The following is a 21,720-nucleotide window of genomic DNA, read 5'->3' on the forward strand; positions in this document are numbered from 1 at the left end:
ACCTATCAGAATCACAGCAGACTTCTCACCAGAGACCATGAAAGCTAGATCCTGGGCAGATCTCATGCAGACTCTTAAGAGAACACAGATACCAGCCAAGGCTACTATACCCAGCAAAACTCTCAATCAACATGGATGGAGAAAGAAAGATATTCAATGATAAAACCAAAATTACACAATATCTTTCCACAAACCCAGCCCTACAAAGGATAATTGTTGGAAAACACCAATACAAGGAGGGAAACTACACCCTGGAAAAAACAAGATAGTAACCTTTCATCATAGAAACCACGGCTATATGTGTGAGAACAGACTTTAAGTATAAGGGGTAATGGTGGGAGAAAAATGAAACTGGATCATGCTGAAAATATTGATGTAGGCCCATTGAGTGAAGATTTCAAGACTAATATGAAAGCTTGCACAGTTTAAAAATGTCAAAGTTTGTTTAAACAATTAGCTGAATTATTCATCAAAAGATTATTCACTGAAAATGGGTTAGAGACACCTGATATTCCCTGAAATGGTGTTGATGAAGGAGTTTCAAGGCTCAGAAATTTTATAATACTAGAGTTGGTATTTTAAGTACAACTTAGCCATCTATAATTGGAATGCCCAGAAGTCATGTCCTTCATGAATCCTATGACAAGAAACAATGAATTCATGAAATTCTTAGGCAAATGGATGGAGCTAGAGAACATCATACTAAGTGAGGTAACCCAGACTCAAAAGGTAAATCATGGTATGCACTCACTAATAAGTGGATATTAACCTAGAAAACTGGAATACCCAAAACATAATCTACACATTAAATGAGGTACAAGAAGAAAGGAAGAGTGGCCCCTTGTTCTGGAAAGACTCAGTGAAGCAGTATTCAGCAAAACCAGAACGGGGAAGTGGGAAGGGGTGGGTGGGAGGACAGGGGGAGAGAAGGGGGCTTACGGGACTTTCAGGGAGTGGGGGGGTCTAGAAAAGGGGAAATCACTTGAAATGTAAATAAAAAATATATCGAATAAAAAAAAAAACAAAATGGTGAAGGGGCACAAACATATTTGAAGAGTTTTGATGTCACTGTTTTCCTTGTGGCTGAACTTAGGGTTGGAGATGTTGCTGATCAGTCATGAAAATTAAAAGCAATGGGTTTCATTGTGTCCAGAAGTACTAGAGACCAGGTAGTAGCAGTGAATCAACAAAGGTAAGGTGATTGTAGTTATTGCACTGTGCAACATAGATAAATCAAAGTGCATAATGGCCTAATCACAATGGTCAGCACAAGCAAAACAAATTGTATTGGTGGCATGAATAATTGGTGGCCTTTGATTCTGGCCTATCAATCGTGGTGTTTTCAGGCATGATATAGATAAGAGATCAATGAATATTTGATCGGTATAAGCAGAAAAACCTAAAACAAATAAAAGAAAGATTCCATTGGATCCTGGCAAAAGGCAACCTCAGCCAGTAAATCAATTTCTAGATTTCAGCCAGTTTATACACCCAGAATGACTGAAATGAAGAGAGAGAGATTCCCTTGGGTAATTATGGTGGGAGCAAGAAATAGCCAGACTTTTCAGGGTTTATTTGATGCTAGTTATGAATTGATGCTATTTAGGGAAAATTTTTATGAAACATTGTGACCCTTCAGTTAAAGTGGGGACTAGTGGAGATCAGATGATTAATGGAGTTTTAGTTAATCACCTTGGCTAAAGCCTGACTTTCAGTATGTCCAGTGGGTCCCTGAACTCATTTTGAGGTTATCTCCCCAGCACAAAAATGGATTAATGAGATAATTATGCTTAAATGTTCACAGACTTTTTACATTGGTTCCCTGACCTGTGGAGTAAAGTCCACTGTGGTTGGAAATGCTAAATGGAACCCATTAGGGTTATCTCTGCCAAAGAAACTAGTAAATCAATAACAGTATCATATCCCTAGGGAAATAAGTGACACCAATAGTGATGTGAAATATGTATGGATGATGGTTCCTATCATAACTCCTTTAAATCTCCTATCTGGCAAGTGCAGAAGGGAGATGAATAATGAAGTGTAACAGTTGATTATTGAAAATTTCAACAGAAAGGGACTTCAAATATGGCTGTTATTCAAGATAAATTGTCCTTACTTGAGCAAAATTAACAAGTCTTCTGGTACATGTTATGCAGCTATTGATCTAGAAAATAATTTTTATTACTACCTGTCCATAAGGGCCACAAGAAAAAATTTTCTCTTAGTTCTCCAGAGTAGCAGTAGACCACCTCAGTTTCATGCTAAGGATGTATTAATGTTGCGATTCAGGGTCATAACTGAGTTAGAACGTACAGTGTTTTGAGTAGGAATGGCCCACATAGGCTCAGAAATTTGAGTGCTTGATCACCAGGGGGTGTAGGCATATTGGAGAAAGGATGTCTTTGTTGGAGGAAGTGTGTACTGGAGGTGGGTTTTAGGGTTTCAAATGTTCACTCCAACCTTATGTCATTAATTCCTGTTGCCCACTGATACGCACGGGCTCTCAGTGACTTCTCTAGCACCATGTCAACCTGCGTGTTGCTATTCTGTCCATCCTGACACTAATAGACTAAATCTCTGAATATAAGTAAGCCTCAATTATATTCTTTTTTACAGTACAGCTGCCAAGGCCATGCTATTCCTTCTCGTAAACAGAACATTGTCTCAGAGAGAAGGGATCATGATCATCTATAAATTTTTCCAAGTATCACATTGATGAACTACAATGATGACATGCTGATTGGATCATGTAAGCAGTAAGTAGCATCCATTTTGAACTCACTGGTAACACATATGGACAGCAGTGGATAGATTTCAAAAATTGTATCTGGTCTCTCTCACCGACAAAATGAACTAAAACTTGTAGTGGACCTATTTAAATTCTGGAGAAATCACATTCCTTACTTAGGTATATTTCCCTGGTGTAATTAAATGACTGCTAGCTTTGGTCCAGGAATAAAACAGGAGAAATCTCTTATAAAGGTCAGGACTGATGTTCAGATTGATATACTACTTGATGGTACTTGAGGTGTCAATGGCAGATAGAAATGCTCTTAGGAGCCTGTGACAGGCCCGTATTTGTGAATAAGAATGGACTTTCAGATTTTGGAGCAAAGTCTACCATCATCTGGAAACAGACTACACTCCTTTTGCAAGACAGCACTTGGCTTGCTATTGGGCCCTAGTTATCATGTGACCTGTGAAGCCCAGATGAGATAAGTGTTATCTGACCCACCAAATCAGAAAGTAGGATGTACACTGCAGCAATTTATTCTCAAAGGAAGGCAATATATACTAGATTGGGTCGGCACAGTTCCTGAAGCCTGGAACAAATAAATTACATGAGAAAGTTGGCCAAATGTTTTACTCCTGTTAAAATGCTATCTGCTGAAAAGTCTGTACCTAGAGACTCATGGTGTGTTCCTTATGATTGATTGACTGCGAAATAGAAGGCTAGGGCCTGGTTTACTAGTGTTTCTGTATGTTATACACTCACCAACCAGAAATAGACAGGTGCACTGTTCAAACCCTTTTGGCAATCCTGAAAGTCATGGGTTAAGAGAAATCTGTACTGTGGGCAGAAATTCAGATTGTACATATGGTCATACATTTTGATTGAATAGAGAAATATCCAGTTGTGAAACTTGTTCACTGATTTATGGGCTATAGCTAACTTTTTGGTTGGATGGGGCTTGAGGAAGGTCATAATTGGAAAATTGATGACACAGACCTTTGGGTAAGAAGATCCATGTGGATAGATCTCTCCAAATTGACAGAAGGTGTGTAGAAACTTGATTTCCATGGAAATGTTCATCAATAAGTAACTTTTGCTGAGGAGGATTTCAAAAAGCAAGTAGCCTAAATTTCGCATTCTGTGAATAGTCAATTTCTTTACACAGATATCCCTACCATTGTCCTATGAGCCGAAGAACAAAGTGGAGATGGTGACACAGATGAGGTATATACATGGGTTTCAGAACATGGGTTTCCACTCACCAAGGCTGCCCTGGCTACATCTTTACTATTAGTGTCAAATCTTCCTACAGCAGAGACCAATACTGTGCTTCTGATGTGGCATCATTCACTGTGGAGATTAGCCAGCATCCTGATTACACGTTGACTGACATTGTACTTCTATGGAAAGTACACCGTTTTGTCATTTTGGAGTGGATACTAGTTCTGGTTATAAATTTATCTTTCCTGCACACAATGCCTCTGCCAAAAATGACCATCTGTGGACTCAATGAATGCCATATTCACCATCGTAGTATTCCACACAGTATTGCATCAGACCAAGACCCATGGTCATAGAATACACTGATCTTATCATGTTCCCTATTATTCTGCAACAACTAGCCTGATGGAAAGATAAAAATTCCTTTTGAATATACAGTTAGAATATGAAAATACATGGCAGCAGCTGGGAGAGCTGTTGCAATGTTTTGCAGAGGGCAGAATATATTTTGAATATTCATACAATATACAGTATGGTCTCTCCTGTAGCTAGCATCCATGGGTCTAGGTTCAAGGGGTACAAAATAGAAAGCCACTATCTTCCCTATTGATACAGTAGGAAAAAAATTGCTTCCTTTTCCTGAGATGTAAAACTCAGCTACACTAGGAGCTTTGTTTCCAGAACAGATAATGTTCCTGCAAGGAGCCACAACAAACATTCTATTAACCTAGAAGGATAGACCTCCATCTGGCCACTTTGGTCATCTAATGTTCTTTAACAAACAGGCTAAGAAAGGAGTAACAATTTAAGAGGGGTGATAGATCCAACGTTAAATGGGAAAATGGGATTGCAACTCTAAAATGATGTAAGAAAAATTATATCTGGCATGCAGAGAATACCTATATTATATAATATATACATGTATATAATATATTATAAATAATATATATAATAGGTACATGAGTGTATGCATTATGTTTATACAATATGTTTGTTTATATGTATATTAACAAATGCTTATCTATATATAAAACAGGAAATATTAAAACTCATTAGAATTTGCTGAATAAATTTCACATTTTCAATAAAAAAATGCATAATCTATCCAGTGTCAATTACAATCTCTTTAAAGATAATGAATAGCAGTCCTTTACAATACTAATTCTAAAGATAACTATAGTTTTTATAAATTAATTTATACTTATTGTTAATTTACTTTCTTTATTAATTTGCTTACTGAATATGTAATTGTATGTGGTAGTTTCAATAGCTATGGCACCCAAAGACTCATATTCTTTAATACTTTTCCATGGAAAGTGACACTGTTAGGAAGTGTAGCCTTATGAATGTTGGTATGGACTTGTTGGATGAAGTGTGTCACTGTGGAGACAGGATTTGAGGTTTCCTATGCTCATACTATGCTCATCATGACACACTGTCTTCTTCTGCTTGTGGATTAAGATGTAGAAATCTCAGCTTCTTTGTCAGAGTCATTTCTGCCTGGACACTGCCATACTTTCCACCATGATGATAATGGACTAAATACATTAACTTGTAAGCCTACCCAATTGCATGCTATTCATCATAAGAGTTGTGTTGGCTGATATGTCTCTTCACAGCAATGAAATCCTGCCTAAGACAATGCTCAATGCCTGTTTATACGTGATACAAAATATTTATAATTTCTAATGTGAATATTATTACAGTGATAAAATCACACACCTAGTGAAAATTCTAATCCCTTTGTATAATTGCTTGAACCTTTTATTATTTCAGTGTACCAAATATCAGAATTTCATATGCAAGACACCTCTTAGATTTGAATTGATATGAAAGTATTATATAGTAATTAATTATATGCATTAGTAATGTAATATATGATAGTTTGGTTGTTACACATTTGGGAAATAATACTAATTTGAAGAATGAGTCAATATGTTTTTTATTCACTGTAAATCAAAACATTACATCAAAAAGTATTCAGGAAAATCTGAGAGAGTTCTGAATAGAAACAGTCATTGAAGAATGTACATTTATTTTCTTGCTTGAAATAATCTTTGGACATATCATATTTTGGGTTAGAAGTTTTGAAAGTACTGCTTTTGTATATGACAATAATCTTTAAAATGACAAATTAAACACAATATAATAAAAAGTTTATTTTTATGAGAAGAAATGAGTTAAACTATACTTCAATGTATATTGAAAATGTATTAGTAATATGAATATACATTTCTAATTAATGAAATCAACTAATAAATGTAATTTTATACACAAGTGGGATAGTTGATTTGACCATTAATGCACTTTGTACGAAATGGAGGTGATTCTCCTGCTTCTCTATGTCCACGTTTACACATAAATTCAATATCCTCCCCTGATTGAGAATAAATCTTTTCATTTTCTCTCCATCTGAGAATTATGTTATGTTTTTCCATAATGTCTTCTGACACTACACATGCACCTGAAAGAAAAATGACCAAAGTTCATTAAGTAATACATAAACCTACAGAAATCACCCCTATCTAAAGACTAATTTCATTTTTTCTAAGGTTTAACTATAAATTCAAAGTCATTATCAGTAACTTCAAAAATTAATTCAGGCATGAATTTAACACCATAAGTGAGAACTTTAATCATAATATTAGTTAACTGGTAAAAACATCTGAAAAGACAAAAATAGAGAAATCTTATATATTAATAAGATGTAAAAATTCATATTAATATTCAAATGTTCACATCTATTATGGTAACTCCATATGGATACTCTATGAACCCACACTGAAAACCAATAACATTTTCATACTTATAAGCATAAAAATGTAAATCTAAAATTTGTATGTAAGTACAACAAAATGAGTAGACACCTGGAACTAGAGTAGAAAGGAAAATCTGGAGGCATCATATTACCTGATTTTAACATACATCAGGAGGCCTACAGTAGCCAGAATACTATGAACATGCCAACAAATAAAAAAGTGATTGGAAAACTGTTTTATGTAACTGCAGTTAACTGATCTTAATACGCTTTCCAAAAACTTATGTTAGAGAGCTGATATCATATTCTTTAAATGATATAAGGATAATTGATATCCATATGGAGATAGTTAAAATTTGATACTGTCTGTCATCCTGGGTAAAGTTAGATAAAAGTTGGTCAAAGGCAGCGATGTAAGAACAAACCACTGAAAGTACAAGGAAACACAACAGGGAAACATTTCATTGTTTTCGACTGAATGTTTGGAAGGGACTCCAAATTATAAGACAAAAAGCCAATCTTGAGCCATGGATTTTTCTCACAGTGAGTTACTTGTGAAAAGCACAGTACATAATCAATACAACTAAGAAATAGGCAGCCAGATGAGTCACACTAAGTGGTTGTCTATTGTTCATTTCTAGATGTTTGCATATCTTTTATAAGGGTGTCTTATGTCAAAAGAAAACATAAAAAAGTGAAAATTTATTTTCATTGGTTTGGTTGGGTTTGGTTCGGTTTTATATGATTTGCTTTGATTGATTTTGTCCTGGTTAGAAGTTAAAACACCTCTTCCCCTAAATTGGCTGTATTTTTTCTGAAAAGTCTTCACATTATATATGTCTTAAATTATACTTAAGTAATTGGTCAGGGTTTCAGTTTGTAGATAATGTTTAAATGAACTGTCATTAGTCTTTGGTAAAATGCATCATAAAAGAAAAATAAGCTAAGCAAAATTGGATAAATGAATAGATACTTCTCAAAATAAAGTTTGAACCTGAAGTAAGACAAAACCCCTTAAAATCATTAACTGACATTTTTTTGCCAAAGACATATAGACAACTTGACACTCAATGAGTAAAACGTTTTAGAAAGGAGCCCTTAAAATTACAAACACTCATGAATGTGTGGTGGAAAAACTTATAAGCTATGAGTAAGTGAAGTTACTTTAGATAACAACTGATATTTTTTAAAAATTTAAAAGTAGATTTTATATATTGTTGCTATATTCTTCTTTTGGTATATACTCAAAGGAAATAAAATGAACCTTTTCAACCTGCATGTATATGTTTATTGCAAACTGTTATGTGACTGTAGATAAGATGAAAAATGTGTCTGAACTAATACCAATTGGTGACTTTGTAACAACAACATGATATACTTCAATGTGAAATTTTGTTCAGACATTAATGATATATTTTATTATTTTAATTAGAAAAAAGGCATTGTGGGACATAAATGAAATAAACCAAACATAGGAAGACAACTACTTTGTGTTGTTTCTCACAGAATAGAAAGATAGAATAAACTATCTAACATGCGTGACAGTGATTAATAGAAGTTAGTTGTCTTATCTAAGGGCAGAGAATGTTGTATGGATTTAATGAGTGCAAGATATATATTTCTGATATTTCTAAAAATGTAAAAGTAGATTTTACAAATTGTTGCTATATGCTTCTTTTGGTATATACTCAAAGGAAATAAAATGAACCGTCTCAACCTGCATGTATACATTTATTGCAAACTGCTATGTGACTGTAGATAAGATGAAAAATATGTCTGAACTAATATCAATTGGTGAATTTATAAAAACAACATGGTATAAATAAATGTGAAATTTTGTTCAGACATTAATGAGATATTTTATTATTTTAATTAGAAAAGGCATTGTAGGACATAAATGAAATAAGCCAAACACAGCAAGACAACTACTTTGTATTATTTCTCACAAAATGGAAAGATAGAATAAACTATCTAGCATGCGTGACAGTGATAAATAGAAGTTAGTTGTCTTATCTAAGGGCAGAGAATGTTGTATGAATTTAATAAATGCAGGATGTATATAGGTGTGATTTGAAATACAATGGTCTCCATAGACTTACATATTGATTATTCATTGAGGACTGGTGATACTCAAAAAGGTTTAGAAGCTATGGCCTTGTTGGAGTTGGTGTAGCCTTGTTAGAAGTATGTCTATCTCTTTCTGCTGCTTGCAGAGTAAGATGCATAATGCTTAGTTACTTCTCCACCATTATGTTTAGCTTTGTGCTACCGTGTTCCCAAACATGATGATAGTACAATAAATCTCTGAAATTATAAGCTATTCCCAACAAATGTTTTCTTTTCTAAGAGTTGCCATGGTCATAGTGTCTCTTCACAACAAAAGAATACTGACTGAGAAAATAGGTATAGGATATCATGCTGATGCCCATATTTGTTAACATTAATATGTGTTAGTAAAAACTTAATTATAAAGAATAACATGTGCAATTTTATTTGACAGTTGTATTTTATAAAAAGAATCTAATAATCTTGTTTTTAATCACATGATAATATTTGGCACTGAAGCACAAACAAAATATTCTATTATTAACAGAAAAATATCCATAATATAAAACAGTATCTCCTATAATCTATGAGAATAATGTACTTACGTAAACAGACTGGTGGCTTAGACCACTTTCCATGTCTACATATTATTTTCTTCTTTCCTTTAAGTAAATAATATTGCTGGCACTGATATTCAACTGATGATAATGGTGCATATACTGTTTGTGACAAGGAGGTGATGTCTCCATTTTCAATAGGAGGAGGAGGGCCACATTTGCCTGTTGAGTCTAAAGAGAAAACATTTGAATGTTTGAGAATCAAGTCAAATTACAGGCTCAAGCAGAACTCAAAAGAAAAGTGTTCAACAACTCTTTAGTGATTTCTGGCTAAATAAATGATTACTTAAAGAAATATTAATCATAAAAACTGAGAGTTACAAGTTCTTCCTTCCTGTCTTCTAAAGCACTAGTTTCTTGTTTGTTTGTTTGTTTGTTTCATGATAGGGTTTCTCTGTGTAGCCCTGGCTGTTCTGGAACTCACTCTGTAGAGCAGGCTGGCCTCAAACTCAGAAATCTACCTGACTCTGCCTCCCAAGTGCTAGGATTAAAGGTGTGCACCACCACAGCCCAGCTTAAGGCACTAGTTTAACTACAGTAAACACATCTTCTCTGGAGTCTTCAAGTACTAATAAATATCTTAACAGCTTTTGAACATACAGATGACAATGTAGATAGGCAGTTTTTTAAACAAACTTAAAACTCTTTGACACTTTTGTAGAAATATATTTGTAAATGAGACTTTAAAAACTTCTAATGATACAGAAGGCTAATGACACTTTCTGGGTTTCTGATAGGGTCAAAATAAGCACAGACATCTATATGTTATACTTTGCTAAGTATGCCTGGCATGCTTGTTTTAGTAAACATTATATGAAGAGATAAGATATTTAAAATTCTAGCAAAAAAATTCAGACCTCTTCTAACTGCATAATATTGTGCTATACGTTTTCCTTTTAGACTACTGAGTACCCTTGTGAGGACAGAAGAGAAGTCTGAAATCAAAAGTTCTGATTCTGTTCAGTAAGATCTCAAGGAGATCTTTGGTTCATCATGATACTGAACCAAACTCAAATCTTTATAAGGTAAAAACAAGACATTCATGATTCAAACAAAATTAATGTTTTAGTGTGAAATAAAATAAAAAAATTGGCCATAATACATGGATGTACATGTTCAAGAACTGAGTAAACCATAATAGGATAAGTTCCATGAAGCTTCTGGGAATCCATCTACTGATACTGCTTAAAGAAAACATCTCAGAAAAAAAATTAGTAGAAAGTCATCATCAACCACACTGGACCAAGGTCCCAAAGAAAGTAACTGCTATCTATCACCATGCAAACCATAGAAAGTAAAAGACAATGACTCTTAGCCTTAAGTTCTGTATCCTGTGGTGCTAGCCTTTTGAAAAAAAGACATTAATGAAGACATTATCCAATAAAAGAAATTGAAGGAGATTTTTCTCCAACAGAGAATTCTTCCTAGAAAATAACGACCAGAATTCATAACATAAGTAAAAATAGAAATTAAGAGCAGGACAAATTTAACTGTAAAATTAGCGGTATATACTAGATGATCTTTGTAATCATTAAATTAGGTTTGTGTTTCAAGCAAAACCTAACCTTTAAGAATAATGTTATAAAAAAGGCAACTGATTTGCTTGAGTTGATTTTATAACCAGCCACTTTGCTGAAGTTGTTTATCAGCTGTAGGAGTTCTCTGGTGGAGGTTTTCGGGTCATTTAAGTAGACTATCATGTCATTTGAAAATAGAGATAATTTGACTTCTTCCTTTCCAATTTGTATCCCCTTGACCTCCTTATGTTGTCTAATTGCTCTAGCTAGAACTTCAAGTACTATATTGAAAAGATATGGAGAGAGAGGACAGCCTTGTCTAGTCCCTGGTTTTAGTGGGATTGCTTCAAGTTTCTCTCCATTTAGTTTGATGTTGGCTACCAGTTTGCTGTATATTGCTTTAATGATGTTTAGGTATGGGCCTTGAATTCCTGTTCTTTCCAAGACTTTTAGCATGAAAGGATACTGAATTTTGTCAAATGCTTTTTGTGCATCTAATGAGATGATCATATGGTTTTTTTCTTTGAGTTTGTTTATGTAGTGGATAGCATTGATGGATTTTCTTATATTGAACCATCCCTGCATTCCTGGGATGAAGCCTACTTGATCATGGTGGATGATCGTTTTGATGTGTTCTTGGATTCCGTTGGCAAGAATTTTATTAAGTATTTTTGCATCAATATTCATAAGAGAAACTGGCCTGAAGTTCTCTTTCTTTGTTGGATCTTTGTGTGGTTTTGGTATCAGCGAAATTGTGGCTTCATAGAACGAGTTGGGTAGAGTTCCTTCTGTTTCTATTTTGTGGAATAGTTTGAAGAGTATTGGTGTTAGGTCTTCTATGAAGGTCTGATAGAATTCTGCACTGAAGCCACCTGGTCCTGTGTTTTTTTTTTTTTTTTTTTTTTTTTTTTTTGGTTGGGAGACTTTCTATGACCCTTTTTATTTCTTCAGGTGTTATGGGACTGTTTAGATGATCTATTTGATCCTGATTTAGTTTTGGTGACAGATATCTGTCTAGGAAACTGTCCATTTCCTCCAGATTCTCCAGTTGTGTTAAGTATAGGCTTTTGTAGTAGGATCTAATGATTTTTTGAATTTCCTCAGTTTCTGTTGTTATATCTCCCTTTTCATTTCTAAGTTTGTTAATCTGGATACTGTCTCTGTGCCCTTTGGTTAGTCTGGCTAAGGGTTTATCTATCTTGTTGATTTTCTCAAAGAACCAGCTCCTGGTTTTGTTGATTCTTTGTATGGTTCTCTTTGTTTGTACTTGATTGATTTCAGCCCTGAGTTTGATGATTTCCTGCCTTCTTCTCCTCCTGGGTGAAATAGCTTCTTTTTGTTCCAGGGCTTTCAGGTGTGTCATTAAGCTGATAGTGTATGCTCTCTCCATTTTCTTTTTGGAGGCACACAGGGCTATGAGTTTTCCTCTTAGCACTGCTTTATGTGTCCCATTGATTTGGGTATGTTGTGTCTTCATTTTCATTAAGTTCTAAAAAGTCTTTAATTTCTTTCTTTATTTCTTCCTTGACCAAGGTATCATTGAATAGAATATTGTTTAGTTTCCACGTGTATGTGGGTTTTCTGTTGTTTTTGTTGCTATTGAAGACCACTTTTACTCCATAGTGTTCTGATAGGAGGCATGGGATTAGTTCGATCTTCTTATATTTGTTGAGGTCTGTCTTGTGACCAATTATATGGTCGATTTTGGAGAAGGTACCATGAGGTGCTGAGAAAAAGGTATATTCTTTTGCTTTAGGATAGAATGTTCTATATATATCTGTTAAATCTAATTCGTCCAAAGCTTCAATTAGTTTCATTGTGTCCCTGTTCAGTTTCTGTTTTCCTGATCGGTCCATTGAGGAAAGTGCAGTGTTGAAGTCACCCACAATTATTGTGTTAGGTGCAATGTGTGCTTTGAGCTTTAATAAAGTTTCTTTTATGAATGAGGGTGCCCTGCATTTGGAGCATAGATGTTCAGGATTGAGAGTTCTTCTTGTTGTATTTTTTCTTTGACCAGCAAGAAGTGTCCCTCAGAGTCTCTTTTGATGACTTTGGGTTGAAAGTCAATTTTATCTGATATTAGAATGGCTACTCCAGCTTGTTTCCTGAGACCATTTGCTTGTAACATTGTCTTCCAGCCTTTTACTCTACGGTAGTGTTTGTCTTTGACCCTTAGCAATGTTTCCTGTATGCAGCAAAATGTAGGGTCCTCTTTATGTATCCAGTCGGGTAGTCTATGTCTTTTTATTGAGGAATTGAGTCCATTGATGTTAAGCAATATTAAGGAATAGTGATTGTTACTTCCTGTCATTTTTGATGTTATTTTTTTAAATTTGATTGGTTAACTTCTTTTGGGTTTGATGAGAGAAGGTTACTATCTTGCATTTTCCAGAGTGAAGTTTCCTTCCTTGTATTGGTGTTTTCCTCCTATTATCCTTTGTAGGGCTGGGTTTGTGGATAGATATTGGGTAAACTTGGTTTTGTCATGGAATATCTTAGTTTTTCCATCTTTGGTGATTGAGAGTTTTGCTGGGTATAGTATAGTAGTATTGGCTGGCATTTGTGTTTTCTTAGATTCTGCATGAGATCTGCCCAGGATCTTCTATCTTTCATAATCTCAGGTGCAAAGTCTGCTGTGATTCTGATAGGTCTTCCTTTATATGTTACTTGGCCTTTTTCTCTTACTGCCTTTAATATTCTTTCTATGTTTAGTTTATTTGGTGTTTTGATTGTTATGTGACAAGAGGTATTTTTGTTCTGGTCCAGTCTGTTTGGAGTTCTGTAGGCTTCTTGTATATTCATGGGCATCTCTCTCTTTAGGTTAGGGAAGTTTTCTTCCATAATTTTATTGAAGATATTTGCTGGCCCTTTAACTCTCACTTTATCTTCACTCTCATCTATGCCTATAATCCTTAGGTTTTGTCTTCTCATTGTGTCCTGGATTTCCTGGATATTTTGGGTTACAAGCTTTTTGCATTTTGCATTTTCTTTAACTGTTGAGTCCATGGTTTCTATGGTATCTTCAGCATCTGAGATTCTTTCTTCTATCTCTTGTATTCTGTTGTTGATATTTGCATCTATGTCCTCTGATTTCTTCCCAAGGTTTTCTATCTCCAAAGTTGTCTCCCTTTGAGTTTTCTTAGTAGTTTCTGCTTCTGATTTTAGATCCTGGATGGTTTTGCTTAGCTCCTTCACTTGCTTGTTTGTGCTTTCCTGTAATTCTTTAAGAGCTTTTTGTGCTTCCTCTTTCATGACCTCAGCCTGTTGACCAAAGTTCTCCTGTATTTCTTTAAGTGATTTTTGTGTTTCCTACTTATTGGCTTTTGTATTTTCCTGAGTTTGTTTCAATGATTTTTGTGTTTCCCTTGTAAGGGCTTCTAACTTTTGATCCATTTTCTCCTGAATTTCTTTAAGTATGTCCTTCATGTGTTCCTTTACCAGCATCATGACCAGTGATTTTAAATCCAAATCTTGTTTTACTGGTGAGATGGGGTAATCAGGACATGCTGTCAAAGGAGAATTGGGTTCAGATGCTGCCATATTGCCTTGATTTCTGTTAGTGACGTTCCTTCATTTGCCTTTTGCCATCTTCCTATACTCAAAGGATATGGAGGCTGAGAAAGAAGTTAGGGAAATGACACCCTTCACAATAGCCACAAACAATATAAAGTATCTTGGTGAGACTCTAACCAAACAAGTGAAAGATCTATATGACAGGAACTTCAGGTCTCTGAAGAAGGAAATCAAATAAGACCTCAGAAAATGGAAAAATCTGCCATGCTCGTGGATTGGCAGGATTAATATAGTTAAAATGGCCATCTTGCCAAAAGCAATCTACAGATTCAATGCAATCTCCATCAAAATCCCAAATCGGTTCTTCACAGAGTTAGGAAAAGCAATTCTCAAATTCATCTGGAATAATAAAAAACCCAGGATAGCTAAAACTATTCTCAACAATAAAAGAAATTCTGGGGGAATCAGTATCCCTGACTTCAAGCAATACTACAGAGCAATAGTGTTAAAAACTGCATGGTATTGGTACAGTGACAGACAAGTGGACCAATGGAATAGAATTGAAGATCCAGAAATGAACCCACACACCTATGGTCACTTGATCTTCGACAAAGGAGCTAAAAACATCCAGTGGAAAAAAAGATAGCCTTTTCAACAAATGGTGCTGGATCAATTGGAGGTCAGCATGCAGAAGAATTCAAATTGGTCCATTGGATCAAGGACCTCCAGGTAAAACCAGGCACACTGAAACTAATAGAAAAGAAACTGTGGAAGACCCTAGAGGACATGGGCATGGGGGGAAAGTTCTTGAACAGATCACCAATAGCTTATGCTCTAAGATCAAGAATTGACAAATGGGACCTCATAAAATTACAAAGTTTCTGTAAGGCAAAGGACACGGTTAAAAGGACAAAACGGCAACCATCAAATTGGGAAAGGATATTCACCAATCCTACATCTGATAGAGGGCTAATATCCAATATATACAAAGAACTCAAGAAGTTAGACCCCAGGGAACCAAATGACCCTATTAAAAATGGGGTACAGATCTAAACAAAGAATTTTCACCTGAAGAAATACGGATGGCTGAGAGGCACCTTAAGAAGTGCTCAACATCATTAATCATTAGGGAAATGCAAATCAAAACAACCCTGAGATTTCACCTTACAGCTGTCAGAATGGCTAAGGTCAAAAACATAGGAGACAGCAGGTGTTGGCGAGGATGTAGAGAAAGAGGAACACTCCTCCACCGCTGGTGGGGCTGTAAAATGGTACAACCACTTTGTAAATCAGTCTTGCGGTTCCTCAGAAAACTGGACATGACACTTCCAGAGGACTCTGCTACACCTCTCCTGGGCATATACCCAAAGGATTCCCCGGCATGCAATAAAGACACATGCTCCATTATGTTCATAGCAGCCTTATTTATAATAGCCAGAAGCTGCAAAGAACCCAGATGCCCATCAAAGGAGGAATGGATACAGAAAATGTAGTATATTTGCACAATGGAATACTACTCAGCAATTAGAAACAATGAATTCACAAAATTTTTAGGCAAATGATTTGATCTGGAAAATATCATCCTAAGTGAGGTAACCCCGTCACAAAAGAATACACATGCAATGCAATCTCTGATAAGTGGATATTAATTAGCCCAGAAGTCCTGAATACCCAAGGCACAAATCGCATAACAAATGACTCCCATTAGGAAGTATAGAGAAGGTCCTGATCCTGGAAAGGATTGATCTAGCATTGGAGGGGAATATAAAGACAGAGAAAAAAAGGAGGTAGGTCAGTGGAGAATGGATGGAGAGAAGGTTTATGGGACATATGGGGAGGGTGGATCCAGGAAAAGGGAAATCATGTGGAATATAAACAAAGAATATAGAAAATAAAAATATTAAAAAAAAGAATAATGTTTTAAGGGTGGAAAATACCAACACTTCCCATAGAAAAATCAATAAGCTAATCTTTCAACAGACCCAATAAAAGATACCTATACAATCAGAATTTCACCTTTAACTCAGAAGATAACAGTAAGAACCAATCACTTTTCCTTAATAACTCTTAATATCAATGATCTCAATTCCCCTATAAAAAGACATAGACAAACAGACCGGATATGTGAACGGGACCCAACACTTTGCTACATACAAGAAACCTACCTCAGTGACAAAGACAGTCACTATTTCAGAGTCAAAGGTTGGAAAAGAATTTTCCAAGCAAATGATCCCAAGAAACAAGTTGGAGTGGCCATTCTTAACTTGGATAAAATTGACTTGCAACCAAAAGTTGTCAAAAAAGATAAAGAGGGACACTTCCTACTAGTCAAAGGAAAAGTCTACCAAGATGAACTCTCAATTCTGAACATCTATGCTTTGAATGCAAGGGCACCCACATTCATAAAAGAAACTTTAATAAAGCTCAAAACATACATTACACCCCACACAATAATAGTAGGAGACTTCAATAGTCACGCTCAAAAAATACACAAATAATGGAATCAGAAACTAAACATAGATACAGTGAAATTTACTAAAGTTAAGAACGAAATGGATGTAGCAGATATTTATAGATCATTCCACCCTAAAACAAAAGAATATATCTTCTTCTCAGCAACTCATGGTACCTTCTCCAAAAGTGACCATATAATTGGTCACAAAACAGGCCTCAACAGATGCAAAAATATTGAAATTGTTCTATTCATCTTATCAGAACACCATGGCCTAAGGCTGGTCATAAGTTCAAACAAAAACAATGGAAACACCCATACACATGGACTTTGAACAATGCTCTTCTCAACAATAGCTTGGTCAAGAAGAAATAAAGAACATAAAGGAAGGCTTTTTAGAAATTAATGAAAACGGAGACACATCATACCAAAATTCATGGGACACTGTGAAAGCAGTGCTAAGAAGAAAACTCATAGCTCTGAGTGCCCCCAAACAGAGAATGGAGAGAGCTTACCCTAACAGCTTGACAGTGCACTTGAAAGCTCTAGAACAAAAAGAAGCAAATATATGCAAGAGGAGTAGACTGTAAGAAATAATCAAACTCAGGTCTGAAATCAAACAAAAAGAAACAAAAAGAACTATACAAAGAATCAACAAAACAAGAAGCTGGTTCTTTGAAAAAATCAACTAGATAGATAAACCCTTAGCCAGACTGACCTGAGGGCACAGAGACAGTTTCCAAATTAATAAAATCAGAAATGAAAAGGGAGACATAACAACAAAAATTTTGGAAATTAAAAAAATCATCAGATCCTACTACAAGAGTTTATACTCATCAAAGTTTGAAAATCTGGATGAAATGGACAACTTTCTAGATACATACCAGGTGCCAATGTTAAAACAGGATCAGATAATCCATCTAAATTTTCCCATAAGTTCTGAGAAAATAGAATCAGTCATTAATAATCTCCAATCAAAAAAAAAAAAATGAAAGCCCTAGAACAAAAAGAAACTATTGCGCCCAGGAAGAGTAGAAGGCAGGAAATCATCAAACTCAGGGCCGAAATCAATCAAGTAGAAACAAAGAGAACCATACAAAAAATCAACAAAACCAGGAGCTGGTTCTTTGAGAAAATCAACAAGATAGATAAACCCTTAGCCAGACTGACCAAAGGGCACAGAGAAAGTATCCAAATTAACAAACTTAGAAATGAAAAGGGAGATATAACAACGGAAACTGAGGAAATCCAAAAAATCATCAGATCCTACTACAAGAGCCTGTACTCAACACAACTGGAGAATCTGGAGGAAATGGACAATTTCCTTGACAGATACCAAATACCAAAATTAGATCAGGACAAACCAGACCATCTAAACAGTCCCATAATGCCTAAAGAAATAGAAGGAGTCATAGAAAGTCTTCCAACCAAGAAAAGCACAGGACCAGATGGCTTCAGTGCAGAATTCTACCAGACCTTCAAAGAAGAGTTAACACCAATACTCTTCAAACTATTCCACAAAATAGAAACAGAAGGAACACTACCCAATACCTTCTACGAAGCCACAATTACGCTGATACCAAAGCCACAAAAAGATCCAACAAAGAAAGAGAACTTCAGACCAATTTCCCTTATGAACATCGATGCAAAAATACTCAATAAAATTCTTGCCAACTGAATCCAAGAACACATCAAAACGATCATCCACCATGATCAAGTAGGCTTTATCCCGGGAATGCAGGGTTGGTTCAATATACGGAAATCCATCAATACAATCCACTACATAAACAAACTCAAAGAACAAAACCACATGGTCATTTCATTGGATGCTGAAAAAGCATTTGACAAAATTCAGCATCCTTTCATGCTTAAAGTCTTGGAGAGAACAGGAATTCAAGGCCCATACCTAAACATAGTAAAAGCAATATACAGCAAACCGGTAGCCAGCATCAAACTAAATGGAGAGAAACTTGAAGCAACCCCACTGAAATCAGGGGCCAGACAAGGCTGTCCCCTTTCTCCTTATCTTTTCAATATTGTACTTGAGGTACTAGCTCGGGCAATTCAACAACATAAGGAGGTCAAAGGGATACAAATTGGAAAGGAAGAAGTCAAACTATCATTATTTGCAGACGACATGATTGTCTAACTAAGTGACCCAAAAAACTCCACTAGAGAGCTCCTACAGCTGATAAACAACTTCAGCAAAGTAGCAGGTTATAAAATAAACTCATGCAAATCAGTGGCCTTCCTATACTCAAAGGATAATCAGGCTGAGAAAGAAATTAGGGAAATAACCCCCTTCACAATAGCCACAAACAGTATAAAGTATCTTGGGGTGACTCTTACCAAACATGTGAAAGATCTGTATGACAAGAACTTCAAGACTCTGAAGAAGGAAATGGAAGAAGACCTCAAAAAATGGGAAAACCTCCCATGCTCATGGATTGGTAGAATCAATATAGTTAAAATGGCCATTTTGCCTAAAGCACTATACATATTCAATGCAATACCCATCAAAATCCCAACTCAATTCTTCACAGAGTTAGAAAGAGCAATTATCAAATTCATCTGGAACAACAAAAAACCCAGGATAGCTAAAACTATTCTCAGCAACAAAAGAAAATCTGGGGGAATCAGTATCCCTGACCTCAAGCAATACTACAGAGCAATAGTGTTAAAAACTGCATGGTATTGGTACAGTGACAGGCAGGAGGATCAATGGAACAGGATTGAAGGTCCAGAAATGAACTCACACACCTATGGCCACTTGATCCTTGACAAAGGGGCTGAAAGCATCCAATGGAAAAAAGATAGCCTTTTCAACAAATGGTGCTGGTTCAGCTGGAGGTCAGCATGCAGAAGAATGTGAATTGATCCATCCTTGTCTCCTTGTACTAAGCTCAAATCCAAATGGATCAAGGACCTCCACATAAAGCCAGATACTCTGAAGCTAATAGAAAAGAAACTGGGGAAGACCCTTGAGGACATCAGTACAGGGAGAAAGTTTCTGAACAGAACACCAATAGCGTATGCTCTAAGAGCAAGAATTGACAAATGGGACCTCATAAAATTACAAAGTTTCTGTAAGGCAAAGGACACCATCAAGAGGACAAATCGGCAATCAACAAATTGGGAAAAGATCTTCACCAATCCTACATCAGATAGAGGGCTAATATCCAATATATATAAAGAACTCAAGAAGTTAGACTCCAGAAAACCAAACAACCCTATTAAAAAATGGGGTACAGAGTTAAACAAAGAATTCTCACCTGAAGAACTTCGGATGGCGGAGAAGCATCTTAAAAAATGCTCAACTTCATTAGTCATTAGGGAAATGCAAATCAAAACAACCCTAAGATTTCATCTTACACCAGTCAGAATGGCTAAGATTAAAAATTCAGGAGACAGCAGGTATTGGAGAGGGTGTGGAGAAAGAGGAACACTCCTCCACTGCTGGTGGGGTTGCAAATTGGTACAACCACTCTGGAAAGCAGTCTGGCGGTTCCTCCGAAAACTGGGCACCTCACTTCCAGAAGATCCTGCTATACCACTCCTGGGCATATACCCAGAAGACTCCCCACCATGTAATAAGGTTACATGCTCTACTATGTTCATAGCAGCCCTATTTATAATTGCCAGATGCTGGAAAGAACCCAGGTATCCCTCAACAGAAGAGTGGATGCAAAAAATGTGGTATATCTACACAATGGAGTACTATTCAGCCATTAGAAACAATGAATTCATCAAATTCTTAGGCAAATGGATGGAGCTAGAGAATATCATACTAAGTGAGGTAACCCAGACTCAAAAGGTGAATCATGGTATGCACTCACTAATAAGTGGATATTAACCTAGAAACCTGGAATACCCAAAACATAATCCACACATCAAATGAGGTACAAGAAGAAAGGAGGAGTGGTCCCTGGTTCTGGAAAGACTCAGTGAAACAGTATTCGGCAAAACCAGAACAGGGAAGTGGGAAGGGGTGGGTGGGAGGACAGGGGAAGAGAAGGGGGCTTATGGGACTTTCGGGGAGTGGGGGGGCTAGAAAAGGGAAATCATTTGAAATGTAAATAAATTATATCGAATAAAAAAATTAAAAAAAAAAGAAAAGAAAAGAAAAGGAAAGAAAAGAAAAGTCTGAGAACTTGACCCAAGCTCCACCCAGGTACCAGGAAGGAATCTAAGGCTTGTCCTTAGCCAGAGTTACTCCCTAGTTACTTTCTAGCAACAGTTAATCAAAGATTAGTTTGTTTCAGAAATACTTTCAGACCTTTTGTGATTGTATATGGTCTTGTATCAGAGTACCTACCTGTTGGCTTGTAGTCATTCTATTAGATGCTTGCCAGACTGGACATTCACACCCACCCCCCTCACTTGGTCCTATTTTCCTATAATTTTTTTTCCTGCTAAGGGTTCAAGGCTGGCCCACCTTCCCTTCCTGTCCTGTTGTGTCAGAGTTGGGTTATAGGGGAGCCCAAGCCTGAGCTTATAATAAAGAGAGTCTAATGCTATAACAAAAAAAAAAAAAATAAAAAAAAAAAAAATAAAAAAAGGCCAGGGTTTACCTGGGAATTCTATCAGATCTTCAAAAAAGAGTTAATATAGATGCTCTTCAAACTGTTCCATGAAATAGAAACTCAAGGAACACTACCCAACTGATTCTATCAAGCCACAGTAATGCTTATACCTAAACCAAACAAAGACCAAACAAGGAAGGAGAACTTCAGCCTAATCTCCCTTATGAACAATGATGCAAAAATACTGAACAAAATACTGGCCAACCGAATCCAAAAAAATGCATCAAAGCTATAATTCACCACGATCAGGTAGGCTTCATCCCAAGGATGCAGGAATGG

General features: G+C 36.0%; 1 protein-coding gene across 10 annotated transcripts in view; it reads right to left on the bottom strand.

The window, feature by feature from the left end:
• Positions 1-21,720, bottom strand: part of LOC127697904 (complement factor H-like) — a 577,689-nt gene that overhangs the window by 409,596 nt on the left and 146,373 nt on the right. For 2 of the 10 annotated variants that reach the window (XM_052201285.1, XM_052201275.1), the window contains 2 exons: positions 9,365-9,547; positions 5,879-6,419 (listed from right to left, as the gene is read on the bottom strand). The exons of 6 other annotated variants lie outside the window; for them this stretch is intronic. In XM_052201285.1, coding sequence (XP_052057245.1) covers positions 6,223-6,419; positions 9,365-9,547 — 380 coding nt within the window. In that variant the 3' untranslated portion in view covers positions 5,879-6,222. Of the gene's footprint in view, positions 1-5,878; positions 6,420-9,364; positions 9,548-21,720 lie in introns of those variants that run through there. 2 more of the 10 variants (XM_052201282.1, XM_052201279.1) reach the window with 1 other exon arrangement.

Source organism: Apodemus sylvaticus, chromosome 12, assembly GCF_947179515.1.
Source record: "Apodemus sylvaticus chromosome 12, mApoSyl1.1, whole genome shotgun sequence".
Classification (NCBI taxonomy): domain Eukaryota; kingdom Metazoa; phylum Chordata; class Mammalia; order Rodentia; family Muridae; genus Apodemus; species Apodemus sylvaticus.